This window comes from Osmerus eperlanus, chromosome 8 (genome assembly GCF_963692335.1).
Source record: "Osmerus eperlanus chromosome 8, fOsmEpe2.1, whole genome shotgun sequence".
NCBI lineage: Eukaryota > Metazoa > Chordata > Actinopteri > Osmeriformes > Osmeridae > Osmerus > Osmerus eperlanus.
The window spans coordinates 9,690,804-9,706,245 of record NC_085025.1 but is presented as its reverse complement, the minus strand read 5'-3'; the positions used below and the strand labels follow the sequence as shown (position 1 = coordinate 9,706,245).

At 45.1% G+C, this 15,442-nt stretch overlaps 2 protein-coding genes across 3 annotated transcripts; one reads left to right on the top strand and one right to left on the bottom strand.

Moving 5' to 3' along the window:
- Positions 1 to 265: 265 nt before the first annotated feature.
- On the bottom strand, positions 266 to 6,752 carry LOC134025204 (phosphatidate phosphatase LPIN1-like). Its single transcript, XM_062468105.1, has 2 exons — positions 6,541 to 6,752; positions 266 to 505 (listed from the first exon to the last, which is right to left on the bottom strand). Exons 1-2 carry the CDS (start codon positions 6,607 to 6,609, stop codon positions 266 to 268), a joined length of 309 nt encoding a protein of 102 aa, XP_062324089.1. The 5' UTR covers positions 6,610 to 6,752.
- A 483-nt stretch (positions 6,753 to 7,235) lies between these two features.
- gpatch2 (G patch domain containing 2) lies at positions 7,236 to 15,327 on the top strand. Of its 2 annotated transcripts, none has more exons than XM_062467449.1 (10): positions 7,236 to 7,426; positions 8,120 to 8,363; positions 8,462 to 8,997; positions 9,245 to 9,309; positions 9,493 to 9,675; positions 9,848 to 9,950; positions 10,154 to 10,193; positions 10,409 to 10,473; positions 10,917 to 11,005; positions 13,685 to 15,327. In XM_062467449.1, the coding sequence occupies exons 1-10, from the start codon at positions 7,377 to 7,379 to the stop codon at positions 13,852 to 13,854; spliced, it is 1,545 nt and encodes a 514-aa protein (XP_062323433.1). In that variant the 5' UTR covers positions 7,236 to 7,376; the 3' UTR covers positions 13,855 to 15,327. The 2 variants fall into 2 exon arrangements, with proteins under 2 accessions (XP_062323433.1, XP_062323432.1); XM_062467448.1 differs by having other exon boundaries at positions 8,462 to 9,000.
- Positions 15,328 to 15,442: the final 115 nt, after the last annotated feature.

Below are 15,442 nucleotides of genomic sequence, written 5' to 3'. Positions count from 1 at the left end.
TCCATGTCCACCTGGTAAAGAAGAAAGGCCAAGCACCCAGACCACCTTACTGACAACCTTCATGACGTCTGTGCAAATCACACGAGGAAGTCTCCATAGTTCTATCAAAAACTAAACAGCCAAGGCTTTGAAGCAAAAACGCTTAGGAATAAAACAACTAATACAAAAAAGCACGCCTTGTTTCGAAAAAAAACATCGAAAATGTTTGAAACAGATCGAAAGAACCGAACCCTGAAGCTTACAGAAAGACCGCTATGTCAGTCCCCTAAGCCACACATCGAGGTTGCCAGGTTGTTCTCACCACTTTCTCTCGGGAGCGCAGCACTCCCATCTTGCCGAAGCGCACGTGGAAGGGCGAGCACTGCAGCGTCCCATCGGGCTGGCGCACCACGATCACGTCGATGCACCCGGACAGGGTGGCGGGGTTCAGGCCCCGGTACAGCTCCTTCACCTGCACAAACACCTGACCCGCCAGCTGACCCACATAGTTCATGGTCTGACGGGTCTGAAAGAGAAGAGAGAAGGAGAGAGCAGAAGATATTGAGAGGTTAGACAGGTGAATCTGTTACAGAGTACCGGTACGTCCGAGACTAAATCAGGCCAGCGCAAACATAATTGTGTCGATTTAGGCGGTTTGTGTTTCAGTAAGCAGGTATGTGATGGAGGAAGGTTTACAGAAGGACAGGACTGTTGACACAGTCTTGTCCTGCTTCCAGTGTGTCAAGGTTACCTATTTTCCACAAAATAATAAGTAGACACACTGGCACAGCATGTAAGAATAGACGTACCCATGTACAGTCATAAAGCCTAGTCTTTTGACAACTGTCATGGAAGCACTTGGGATTTCCAGGGCTTAACACAATGAGAAACCCCTTAGCTCCAGTTTCCATTCTCCCTTACAATTCAACACATTTAAACTACAGTACATGCAGTCCAGGCCTCTCATTGAGCCTTTTAAGTAAGAGGTGTTCATTACCAGACATCCACTATGCTCTCAGTCTGTCAATCAAATCAGTCAGGTTGACCTTTGCCATGAAGCTCACCCAATGACCCAAATACAAGAAGAACAGGTTCATCTTAACAGTGGACCTCATTCCTTTATGTTTCTTGGAAATCGCATGTGGCTGGTTTGTCTGTGTGTGTATGTGTATGTGTGTGGGTGTGTGTGTGTGTCTGTGTGTGTGTGTGAATGCGTGTGAAAGAGAGAGAAAAACTGAGTGAAATAATAACTGCCTCATTCCTTCATACTTCTTTCATAATACCAATAACCATCCAGCCAAGTATCTCATTCTGTTGAATAAGTGAGAGACAGTGGAACCCAGACTGAATGTAGAAAACTTCAAACAGGAACAAACAGCACATTTTAATTAGGGATGTAAGATACTGCAAAATGTGGTATCGATACGATACCAAGGAGTAAATACAGGGCCAGTATTGCCAATACCGATACTTTTTACTTAGAAAAGCAGTTTATCTACTTTCGTGTCGTGGAAAGCAATGCCTCATAATTGATGAAGTGAATGCATCATCAATATGAAAATTTGAATTGAAATTTGAATTTTCATGATCATTGAATGATTTTTCCTTTAATTAATTGTTCATATTTATGATCATAATAAAACACAGGACAAAGAGTTTTGTCAAAAATACTGTTAGTGTGTGCCGCTGAGTTGTGTTACTGCACGTACACGCCGGCAACAACTCCCACTGTGTGTCACAGCCTAGCAGGGGAGGGGCAAAGTGAGCCTGAGCGAAGTTAGACGCTGTTTGCACAACCACTATGATGTAAAGGGAGTTGTGTACTGAATGTAGAGAACAGAAATTGAAACTTAAGTATCGATCTTATCACGCCAGTATCAATCAATAGGCTACTGATACCAACGTTGGTATCGATACTATCGGTCTTGAGATAGATTCGCCCACCCCTAATTTTAATACCATGGCAAAGCAATATATACTCCAAAATCACATCGGTCATACAATGCTCCATCAGACCATTTGGCCTTCCTGTCTAGGACTATGGTTTTCTAAGTCTCTCAGGTAATTATTTACTTTGAGCCTACCACCAATCATGTGATGATATGTGATAGAGGCCAAGCTTCCTTTGGATAGGCCAGAATAGATGACAGTGGGCTCACAATAAATGATGTAGTATTTGTACGAATAAAAGGCTGCACCAACGTAATGTATAGGTCCATATCTTGTTCCAGTGAAAGGAATTCAAATGTGACAGCAGAACTACTAGAACCATTTCTCTGATTGTGCAACTCCTCATCTCTAAAACAAAAGACAGGTGACCTGGACACAATGAAGCCTCGACCTTCACAATCATCAGGCTACTTTCAAGACTTCATGAGGAGCTACTGAAGGTGTGTGTGTGCGTGTTTGGGGGCTTGAATTGACTCGAATAGTGATTACAGATAGAGATGGAACTCTGCCAACCAGCTTCTCTCTCTCTCTCTCTCTCTCTCTCTCTCTCTCTCTCTATCTCTCTCTATCCCCCATGCCTCTAGTCAAGTCCTTGGCTCAAGGCCAGCATCAGGGTCCCCTAAGTCCCATAGGGAGAGCAGGACAGGAGGCAAGAAGAGGAGGCTTGAGTCCCCGTGCTTGGGTGTGTAAGGTGGGTCTCAAATGGAGAAGACGAGATGGCTAGTTGGGTGGCTGTAGCTGCTTCCTACAAGAACTTATTTATAATGTTTACCTACCGACAGGCAGTACACACACTACAGTACATCCCTTCATCCAGGCATTGAGGATGTAACTGAATATGTTTTAGTTTATCAACAGCAGTATGATATCATGTTGGTTACTGCTTAGTGACGGTTTAGTTGAGCCATTATTTTCTACTGACAATATTGGTTTCTGAGACAATGTCATCTAAATGAACTCATGGGCATACAACAAACCCAAATGATTATAAATAACTTACATAATACTGTTATGTTGTTGATAGCCTGTTGAAACCTAATCATCAATCATTATCGACATTTTATGTTTGGTGAGGACACTTTAACTAGGCTACTGGGCGATCCAATTTCTAATTGAATAACGCTCACAGACAGACAGCCCTCAAATGGCAAAAATACAATTAATAAAAATAAACGATGAGTTGACTGTGAGCAATTTTGACTGTGCTACATGATTATTCTTTAGTCAATAGAAATACCTCTTTGAAAAAAACAATGGCATGTAAATCGAACATAATAACCCGAATATTGCAGCTTACCTTTCACTGACGAGTTGACTTCCTTTCTCAAAACAATACAGCTAATCTCTGACAGTGGAGAACATGGATAGCCTACAACTGAGGCATCTTCATTCAGGGCGCGGTGTATGACTGATATAACTGGCTGTTACCTGCTGTCATCCGAGTTTCGGTTATTTAAAGCGCTGTATTGACATCTCTCTCGCTTTCTCCTGGACCTTCAGAAAGCCTCGTCAGCGGATGACATCACTGGAGGTGAAACTCGACTCTTCTCTAATAGCTGCCGCCAATCGGCGTCCAGTTTTTAAATGCATCGTTTGGGGTGCCACAATAGTGCTTTAGATCCACTGAACACCACCGAAAATATGTGCAATTTTTTTATTTATTTAACTTTAAATCCTAGAAGAGGTATAGATCTATATTTTAATAGTCTAAGATAACAAATCTGTATCTGTGTTATAATTTGACTGTGATTCACTATTGCGTTGTTTTGTGGGCTGATGCTATCCAAGCTAACCACAAATACACCAAAAAAAAAAAGATCTAGGTTTTTCAAAACGCATTTACAGACTCTGTCTCTGATTCTCTCTTTCTCTCTCTCTCTCTCTCTCTCTCTCTCTCTCTCTCTCTCTCTCTCTCTCTCTCTCTCTCTCTCTCTCTCTCTCTCTCTCTCTCTCTCACACACACACACACACACACACACACACACACACACACACACTCTCTCTCTCTCTCTCTCTCTCTCTCTCTCTCTCTCTCTCTCTCTCTCTCTCTCTCACACACACACACACACACACACACACACACTCTCTCTCTCTCACACACACACACACACACACACACACACACACACACTTCTCACAGTTTCCCATAGTGCAGAGGCCAACTGGCACAGTCCATCCCCAATCCATGTCATCCCCACCATCCTATCCACCACTGTGACTCAGCTAACAGAACAGTTACAGCAGCTGACCCTGCAGGTATGTGTCATGCACAGGAATTCCACCTCTTTACCACAAAGACAACCCATAACCACAGTTTGTAGGAACTGGGTGAGAGTCTTTCATGTTCCCATTGCACTTTGTGAGAAAATTCTCAAAATACAAAAACACCAGATATTCCTCATATTCTTTCTGTATTTCTCACATATTGTGATTATAATAATCACTAAGAGCAACAGTATAAAATACATTTCTTGTTGACTCCTGTTGGAAATTAAACTAGACTGCACACATACCAGTTGTTAACAGTAACTGGTAAGCCACATTGTAAAGCTGTAATAGTAGGGGTGTAACAATATATCGCAATACAAAAATTGTACAATATGTAACGTAGTTATGGCAATATTTTTACAATATGACATCCGTTTGATGCTATTGGTTGAGCTACCAGTGCGTGACCTACTCTGCACCTGCGTCATGTGTGCATTCATTGCATTCACAGAAATCGCTTGAACTGAGTTAACTAAATTGTATGTACAACAAATAAAATTATTGAAAATGTTAAAAATCAGTATTAATGGTATTTTCTGGACTGTGTAGACTGTTGCAGGATCAGTCCCTGAGAGTGGATGGTTGGGTCTCTGCCAAGGGGAATTGATCGAATCACTATTCACTACATGTATACCTGCATCCGTGTCCAAAAACAGACCTACCCCAAGTGTTGCCCCTGGCTGGCCTTGGCAGGATAATGGAAAACACACATTATCCTGTCTGGTAGCATCCAAGGGATGACAAATCCCAACAATAGGATTACCAGGATGTCAATTCTAATGGATATATTTGTATTCACATTGTGTTTACACACTGGGCCATAGAAATAACACTAGGAGAATTAACAGGACAGAGAAATAACACTAGGAGAATTAACAGGACAGAGAAATAACACTAGGAGAATTAACCGGACAGAGAAATAACACTAGGAGAATTAACAGGACAGAGAAATAACACTAGGAGGTTTGCATTAGCAGGCCACATATAACATTCTGAAAATGTTCTACCAGGAATACCTGCAATACATGGAAAATAAGTAAGAGAAATAAGAGTGCGTGCAGAATGTAAAGTGTTTATAGATAAACTGTAACTGTTAAAATGTTCAAACATAAACAGCCTCTCTGTAAACCAGCCTTAAGTGGATGACTTGATGGGGACTCATCCATAGGCCTGCAGGGTAGGACACTGAGAGGTCAAAAATGATTTAATTAAGGAAACCTGAGATTCAACTTTGACCTATTTCAATTTTTTTCTTACAATAGGTTGAACAAAAGTACATAACGTCATGCCTCTCCAATCATGCTGTGCATCTTCATTTATTACTAACCCTTTCTGTCAGATGACAGTGTTCCAGCTAATACTGTAAACCGATCTTTCTTGCAAGACTCAGGCAATAATGTGCTGTCTGGCTGTCTCAGCTTGGAGTGTTGGTTGGCTGAGGTGGGTTGATATACAACTAATCAAGAACCTAGAGATAGAGACTCTAAACACTTGAATTTCCTATGGGATTAAGAAAGTGAATTGAATCAAAGAAAAAAAAAAGTAGAATGGTTTAGTGGGGCAGTTATGATTTGATACAGTCTCACGGTCCAGCTGAAAATATAATCAATGTATCGCATATTGTACACAGAGAAACAAACACACAACAAAGAGAAGAGTCATTGTTCTTATTGTCACGGCATACACATCCACTGAAAACCAATTTGAGCTTGTGCCCTCTTTTAAATAAATGCAAAGTTCAAAAGATCTATAAAGGGGTTGGCGCTTACATGCAATCTCCTACCCGGTTACATGAAAACCTTCCCGATAGAGTTGTTAAAGGTCAAGGGGACATTTACAGGAGGACCACACTTGTACATAGGAGGACACCATGTTCTCCTCCTCCCTGCGCTCACCCCTCTCCCTCACAGCTCCCCCATTCGTTCCTCTCCCCTTTTACTTCTTAAATCCTGATGGCTCAGATCATCTAACGGGGGATTACTGAAACACACACCCCTGGCAGTCTCAGCTGCCACCCTGGGCCTGCCAGTTACCCTGCAACACACACACACACACACGCACACACTGACAACTTAAAAGCCCTTTACAGGGCTGCATGTATTATTGTCTGTACTGTATTGTCATACTGGATGGTTAAAAAGAGACAAAAATCACAGGACTAAACAATGTACTGTAGCTCGATAAGACTCAGATTCATGGGGTCATATAGACCTTAGGTGAAAAGGCAGAAAGATTGTTTCCCTTATCATCTACATGCTGCACAGCACCTCGCCATGCTGTAGTTCTCCAGCTTCCACATGCAGCCGAGCCAACACACTCTGGAACAGCTATAAACTACATTACCCAGCTCAAAGTAGAGTCAGTGATATTCCCATCCTCATGACACTCTTCAAAGTGTTCTATTGATATCATGATTCCATTGTCTGATGGACTCTTGACACCGTCTTCCTTTCTTGCTGCCACGATTCCCACAAAGTAGATAGAGGTTTACAGACTTGCGTAAACTACACGCTTGTGGTGTGTGCCTGACTAGTTCAGTTAGCATGTGAAGTGTCTGGGCTGTGAGAGTGGACTATGAACTACTAAATTTACCTGGACCCCTCGCCAGAAATCTGAGATGTGTCTTGAGTGGTCATCCAACCTCAAAAATCTGAGTCAAGTCACAACCCTGGTCAGCTTACAGCTGATCTTGTTTGAGAAATCACCTTGCCTCCAACTTCCTTGTCCCTGTCGTGTAGTGTCCATGTCACACAGATCAGTGTATGATTAGATCATGCTGAGACGGTGGCACCTGTCGTCCCTTGACCTAAAGGTGACACTGGTGCAAACCTTCTATGTTGTGCACCTGTTACAGTGGTCAACTCCAGGGACAGCTACAAGATTTGCGATTTGTTGTTGGTGTTGACATATTAAGAGTACTAGTAGCCTACCACCTAGTGTTCAGAACCAGACGTTGGTAAGAACCAAGGATATGCATGATCGTGTTACTCTTTTCTCCAGAAGGTGGCGGTAATCCACCTAATGTTGGTAGCTTACCACAATACCTGGAAAAGAAGAAGAATGACTGTTTTGATGTCCTCCACTTCCGTTTGAGATAGCAAGCTTTGTTTGTCATTATGGTGTCCCACTGCTTGTCCATACGTGTTTTCGGTTAAAAGTCTCAGGCATTGGGGGTTTTAATGTTCCGTGCAGCTAATATCAAGACCATCGGTAAAGCGGGAACCGGCTGGTATGTAGTCCTGAAATGGGTCGATTTTATATCACCGGCGAACATTAGCTAGCTTGTCAGAAAAGTAGGGCAAACCATGGCTAGCTTGCTAGATATTTTTGTATCTTTGACTAGCTAGCTTGCTAGCTAGCTTTCAATCGTACGCTTTTTCATCTGTAATAAAGGTGTCATCTGATTTCGTCAGATGCTGGTACCAGTGGTAGGAATCTAAGCCACGCAAGCCAACGTGACAGCTAGGTAGTACTAATCTAGTGGTAAAATACAATTGGTAGCTAGTTTCATAAAGTGAACGTTAGGCACAGTTTACAACCCCTTAATGATGGGCTGGGGGAGAAAGATGCTACCTTGCTTGGATTAAACCAACCTCGTTGTCGAAACATCTCCTATAGCCTACTAGCTATGTCAAAGCAATCAATAAGCTTATGTTTTAGCAACTAGTAACTCAACAACAGTGAATCACCACTAGCCACCATATTAACAAGTGACATCCGACGACCATGGCTTAATTGTTTCTATAGGTGTGAACTAGGATATATGCATGATCAGCAGTAGTGGATGTGTGCCCTTCTTTAGCAATATTTAAAACACACACAGACTCAGCTATACATTGTCCCTTTCTCATCTAAGCTTTCATATTCTGCAATCCATCACAAAGCTTCCCCTTCACTCAACCACATGTCTCTCCCCCACAAGGCATTTTCGTCGGACCATGGACGAGCTGGTCCACGATCTGGTGTCTGCGCTGGAAGAGAGCTCGGAGCAGGCAGCGCGCGGGGGCTTTGGGGATGGTGGGGACCACGCCCTGGCTGTTGGCTGCCTGCTAAAGAGGCAGGCCAGGAAGCGGCGTGGCAGGAAGAGGCGTTCAGACAACCCCCACCCGCCCTGGGAGACGGGGCACCTGAGTGAGGGGTCCGAGTCCAGCCTGGATGAACATAAGGTGGGTGGGTGGATGGGTGGGGGGTGTAGACCTGGCAGGATGGTGTGTCTAATCTAAGTCTGATTGATCACGTTCTGGCTATTTCCTCTGGTTCTCAGGACTACCGTGCTACCACGGGTGGTGTGGCTGCCAGTAACAGTCATGGGCGAGATAACAGTGACTCCGATGAACAGCTGGGGCCCAAACGGCGCACTCCTCTCAACCCAGACACGGGGCGGGGCAAGCGGCCACTCTGGCCGGACGACCCGGTGGCCGGCGAGGGGACCCGCAGCCTGAGACGGCGACGCAAGGTCAAACGCATGGCCGTGGACCCCCCTCTGGAGGCACTGACCCCTCCCACCACCACCATCCTCGGGCCCCCACCTGTCCCCAAGCCCCTTGCAGGGGGCAGACCCCCTGGGCTAGGCTCAGCTGAGTGCAGAGGGGACATGGAGCTGGGCGGAGGTGGTGGAGAAGGCAGAGGGGGGAAGTGCGGGGTGAAAAAAAGGAAGATGGCTGCGCACAGACTGGGGCTTGAGGCGGCTGATGAAGGGGTCGTGGTGGAGAGTGAGGATGCCATTTTGACTCAGACTGGGCCCAAGGACAAAATGGAGTTTGAGGAACAGAAGGGTTCGGACGAGGACATGAGTGACAGGTGGTTAGTGTTATGCTTCTTCTCTTGCTCGCTCCGACCACATCGGCTCCTGTCTCTGGAAGCTAGTGTTGCATGCTGCTGCTCAGTAGCCTGGAGGAGATTCTAGTTATTTTCCGTGTTGTTTCCATTTAAAAAGACAGCGTCGTGTGAAGAGACTGCTTTTTTTCAACGACCTTTTTTCTCCTCCCATCGTTACCATCCTGTCTGTCTGTCTGTCTGTCTGTCGCTTTCCCTTGTCTCCTTCCAGTGAGACCAGTAGTGTGAGCAACAGCAGTGATGGGGGACTGTACACCAATGATGAGGGGAGACAAGGTAAAGGCCATTTGCTGACTACCTTCTGTACTGGGACTATTCCCATACAATGTAATGTGATAGGGAGGACAACGTTTTGTTTCCTGTTGATCTGGAAAGAATAGGACTTGAATTCCATCTGAAAAGAAAAGTCTCCCGACGCCTCTTTCTCTGACCCGCTCCCTCTTGACCCCTGCTCCCCAGGCGATGACGAGCAGAGCGACTGGTTCTACGAGGGCGAGCCAGGGTCGGGCGGGGCGTGCGGCGTGGCGGGGGTGGTCCCGTGGTGGGAGAGGGAGTCGGGGGAGGAGCTGGACCTGGTGGACCCGGTGTTCAACAGCATCCTGACGGGCTCCTTCCCCATCATGAGCCCCTCCGCACAGAGAGGTAGGAACCCCAGGCTCGCCAAGCTGACCCCAACTACAAGGAAAACGACCGTGGCGCACAAACACGGCTCCCACCACAGTCGTGTGATATGGCAACTTGCTTCAGTCGTGACATCGTCACATGTGTTGAGTTCTAATGGATGACATGATGCCGGCCTCCGTTCTCCCTCCAGGTTTCCAGGCCAGACTGAGTCGCCTCCACGGGGGCCCTCAGACCTCTCAGGGGGGGGCTCATGACAGACTGACACGACACTCCCAAGACCCCCACTCCCACGAGTGAGTCTCCCTAAGCTCCCCTGCACCCCCCCCCCCACGTGTTGATGCGTTTGAGAGTGCTTTTGAATGAAACCTCAGACTCCCTAAGAAATCCCTATGCACTGTAGAGATACAGGGCAAGGTTGTGCTCCTGCAGTTGTGGATACGTCTCCTTGTTGTGTATGTTTTATATTGGAACTTACCCAGCTCCATCTCCCCCACAGCCCTTGGTTCAGTCCAGGGTCGAGGAGAGACCACGGACAGGTAAGACCACACCTGGATGCCCACCCAGTCCTGTCAGTACTGCACCTGTTATCCCATTAGCCTGCCACTCTATGTTAAGCACTCGTAAGAACCCGGCAACAGAAATTCAACAGGAGCTTACAGGCTGAGCTTATAGACTGACTGACATCATGACTTGATCTTTTCTGATCTCTTTTTCTCTCTCTCTTTCTCTCTCCATGTCTGTGTGTCTGTAGTTGCACTGGGATTCTCGGACAGACAGAGGGCACAGGAGGAGCTGCTCTATGAAGACAGCCAGCAGGTTGGAAACATGCTAGCTAGCCATATTTATACATATGGAAAATACCTGCATCCACCCTCATGGGTTATTATTTCACCAGGGGTAAGGGCTCCACAGGGGGGCGCTAGACTCACACTGAATAGTCATGCGTTGAGATCTGAAGCGATCCACTGGGTTGTGTGAAAGAATTAGCGTTTGGTGTATGTCACTGTCCACAAGTCATGAGTAAATAAGTGTTAAACTAGACCTATCCGGCCCTAAGCTTCAGAAGTGACACAGCCTGTGAATCGTTTCACGTGTCCTTCAAACCCGAGTTCGGACTGGCATGACCTGGACCTCAGTGTGACTCCCTGGGAAGGTGAAAAGCCTCTGTATGTCAGGATTATGTGTGGTTGTCATGACGATGAGTTGGGCTTTGTTGTTGTAATGATGACGACGATCCCGATCTGGCTGTGGTGTTGCAGACAGACGAGTGGTCACCTGGGCTCCCTGTGTACAGGTGACGTCAAGCGGAGACGCAAGGCAGCCCCCCTGGGAGCACCTGCCCCCACAGGTACTCTCCTCCTCCTCTCTCCCTTTGGACCCTGTCCTCCTCTCTCTCAGACCGTGTTGGTAGGGATGGGCGAACGATGCCTCGTGAAGCTTTGGTGGTTTCTTTCTGGATTGTGCCGGCCCAAAGAGCCAAACTATCGGCGCGTTGAAAATGAACAGCGTCATCTAGCGGACGTTTAAACTGGCTGAATGAGGCGTAGTGGTTGTCTCCGACGGTAGACTACCCTACGTTATTTAATGTTTTAATTAAGGCTACGTGTTCATTTTGATCTGATATTCGTGCTCACACATTACAATGTTGTGATACATCTGTAGGCCATTAGAATTGTGTCACTTTCTCACAGTAAAAGTTAAAGAATATCTTCCGAGGTTCCCTGCACTGGGGCGCAAACTCGGGTATCCAGACTTGCGCTAACAATACGTCGTCGAACATTGCTTTAACCAGCTACACCACCGAAAAAGCTGTTATTTGTTGATGCGGGTGGACGGTCTATATAAATTAAACTAGATTACATATTTTTTCTTATTCTTAACATTTGTGATATGTAGGCCTATTGTGAACTGGGGGGACTTTATTATTACAAATTATTATTATTACTGTTGACAATGTTGACGAATCATCAACATTTGTTTTCTGGGCACTGTATCGACCTACCTAGTCCTATCATGTTACGTTTCATTTCAATAAAATAACACTCAAGTGCACGGATTTATAATTGGGTGTGCTCAAGCCTTCGGCGAGAGCACAACCTTTGTTCTCTCACATATATATTATTGGGTGTGCTCAAGCCTTCGGCAACACACTACAAAAACATCTACACTACAGTACACAGCTGTTTAGAAAGTCAAACGGCGACCGAACATGTTCGGCACTCCCCTTACTTAAATCAAAAGTCTAACTACTAACCTGAACTTCATTGCCACAGCCTAAACGTTGTCAATCTGTTCATGAAAATAATTAATTTCAGCTTAAACCGTACAACGGAACGTTAAATCCAATTCAACCAACGCAATCGCTACCAAGACGAACACAGCAGTGGTCTAGTACTGTACCGTAGTAGTACAATTTACCGGGGCAGCTTCTCCACACAGGGCTATATCGCATTGTGCGTTGTTACTGACAATGATCGCTACCAGTGAGCTTTTTATGAATGAGCGATTTTCCGCTAAATAAATGTCAAGCTTATTTACGTTTTGGGGGGCATATTTTCAGTTAGCAGATGGTACTGTTTGAATCGCGATTCCATCTTCTACTGCCGGGTAACGTCGTAGAATAATCTTCAAAGGGGGTTCTTTATTAATGAATGAATGCAATGAGTAGGCTAAATGCCTGAAAATATCATGAGAAGGGAAAAACTTTAAATGACGTTTAAGTCATAGAGATTAGGTCAATTTTTACACCGGTCTGCCAAATGTATTCGTTTTGATTCAACGATGAGGCTGCCTCTTGCAGGGGAAATGAGAAGACATCTTATTTCATTCTACACTTCACTCGTATTTTGAGTTGTAAGTGAGCAGCAAAATCTTTATAAATCTTTATAAATAATAAGTATGCATTTTTATATAAAATATACAGAAATATCAGTTGTAAAAATGTCATTAAAAAACGGACCCCTGTGCAACCGACCCAAGCAAGCACACCCTACAATTTCTCCAGAAATTGTATCCTCTCTAGTTAGCCTATTACAATACGGATTTGACTAAATAATAATGACCGCTGGGAGAAACTCGAGCGATGCCTGGTGCTGCTTCTCTGGCAGGGTGTGATTTATCTTTAACAAGAAGCGGTGGCTTCGTTCCCTCTGGGGCTCTGTTTCAGAAGAGCGGCAAAACTTTGAACCAGTTAGTAACGTTTGAAGCATTGAACGTCATCTATCACGTGGTTTCGTAATTTGATACAAGCTCAAACACTTTTTTGAAACTGTGCGTATTGGTTTTGCGACACGAGCATCGATGCGTCAGTGCCATATGTCCCATCCCTACATGTTGGACAACAGTCAACTTGCCTGATTTACTGTCAGCATAGATATACCGGATTTACCCCTAAGCCAATCATGTTGGTGTGGTCTCCACCCTCATTAATACCCTAAGCCCAACCCCCTACCCCCTGTCCTTCCCCCTCTAAACCCAGCTCCCTCATGGGTCAGCAGTGGTGCGAGGCGGTTGCGGCGCAGATTAATCTGAGGGTTATGACAATGGGATGAGGGGGTTAATGGGTCAGGATTCGGAGCATAATACCTGGCATCCCCAAAGAAGGAAGTGATGTAAGAATGGAACAAAGTTCCTTGTTTCTCTGAAACTGTGGGCCCTCGTGGAAAGCACAGGGTCAGTCCCAGCGCAGCACTACCTTGGGGACCACGGTAGCCTCCAGTAAGCCCCAGGGTTCTGAGGGTCAGGGTTCTGCAGACGCCTCCTTCTCCCAGCCTGCCCCATTTAAACAGTCTTAGGCTTTAATCAAGATCCTCTCCTCCCTCTCCACGTTTACAGCTATTAGCCCCGTCGTTCGTCCTCCCAGTCACTCCCCTCTCTTCCCTCGCTCCACGTGTCTTCCTCTTCCTATTAAGATATCTGCTGATGAGGTCTCTCTCACTCTCACTCACTTGCATTAAGATGTTCTCAAATTTCTGCTTCCCATGTTATATCCCCAGATATTAAACAGGCTCTGAATTTTTCTCTCTAGGAGTGGTGGGTGAGAATGTGGGGCCCCTCCCAGAATCGAACACTGGGAATCGTATGTTGCAGAGTATGGGTTGGAGCCCTGGCATGGGTCTTGGGCCTGAGGGCCGGGGCATCACCGAGCCCATCCGGGCCACACAGAGACCCAAGGGAGCTGGCCTGGGCTTCATTTGACCCCTGGGCTTGTGGGCTCCAAACCCAGCAGGACAGGCTAGTAGGCCCCTGAAAGCTGCATGGAGAGGAACAAGGTGGACACTGCACAGGCTAGGAAGGATAAAGAGACTGCAGTTACAAATGAAGGAACGGATGCAACCCACAGAAAAGAGAGAGAGAGATTCCTCCTTGTCTGGCAACAGAGCGATACTGGTGTATCTGCACACCTGAAACAGGCTGGGTTGCAGAGGGAGGATGCAGAATGATGTCATGGGACACAAAGGCACCGTGGAACCAACTGTCTTGCTCAAATCATCACCCGGTTCTAGTTAGGTGTGTTTGGGGATTGTGTCACACAAAGCTGCTATGTCAGATGGCTTGTATTTGATTTGTCACTGTTATTAGCCTTGCAACATGTTCTGAACTATTCCACTTATTGTCTATTTCCCTCAAATAGGATTTTGTATTTGTACAATGTAATAGTTAAAAAGTATCCTCTTGATTATTGTTAAATGGCTTAAGATGTAGCCTATAGCTCCTGGGTCAAATTCCCTCAGGCTTGAATGTGTTCTGGTCAGGGAAATGAAATAATATGAAATTGTTGAGAAAGTGTATGTTTTAGAGAGTATGTTTTGGCTTGGCTTATCAATGTCAACAGTTAACTGGAATCATTGCATACACCATTGAGGCTCAAACAGGGAACAGAGGCTCAGATGAGAACATCAAGGCTAACTTGGCCTGGCCAAAACAGGTTTCTGTAAGTAGCAGGTAAAAAGCTCCAGTTAAATATTAAGTCCTGTGTAAACATTAACGTGACAAGGTAAAAATGGACCCGATTGACAAAACTGCATAATTACTGCACACGTTTTATTTTTATTTTTACTATACACAATCTCCGTTTTTATCATCGTGTTATGTGTGTATTATTATTCCCTGCTTTTATCATACTTGTTTTGTTGTTTTATTCACTTGGATAAGGCTACTGAATGGGGCTCAACAGGCATGTTGGAATGTGTGAATAGCTGGAAAGAAAAAGAAGAAATCGAGAGGATGTCCCCTAACACGCCCTGGTTCTTACGTGTTTATTGTTTATAACTGAGAAACAGAACTCCTAGCAATGTTTTCCCCAAGACAGCGAACCATGGAAGGGCCTACACAGACACCCGCTGGAGGCACTGAAATGTTTCAATATGGAAATGTATTTACCTAAGGTTCTCCATCCTCTATTCACCTGGAACTTACGAGGGAAGAGTTAAAGATTAACAGACTTTTCGCTGAAATCATTCATTGTAATTGAGAGACCTGGGAAACTGCTTTGCTAATTAGATTATTTAGCTAGATTATTTGACAAAAAAACTGACAGGTTGTTCTGAGAAGAGATTTTTCGAATGTTTTGAATTTTCCGATGTTATCTGTCTTCTATTAACCTAAGTTCCTTGGTTGCAGATTCAGAATCAGTGCAGCTAATTCACCCCTGACCCGAGTTGTGTTTTTCTTGAGGTTCCCCTCGCTATCTTGAACTGGAACGTTCTTATGTAGTTCATGAACTTGTGAATGTCTTTCCCACATTGTTTTCAAATCTTCAAATACATGACCGTAAAACCAAGCT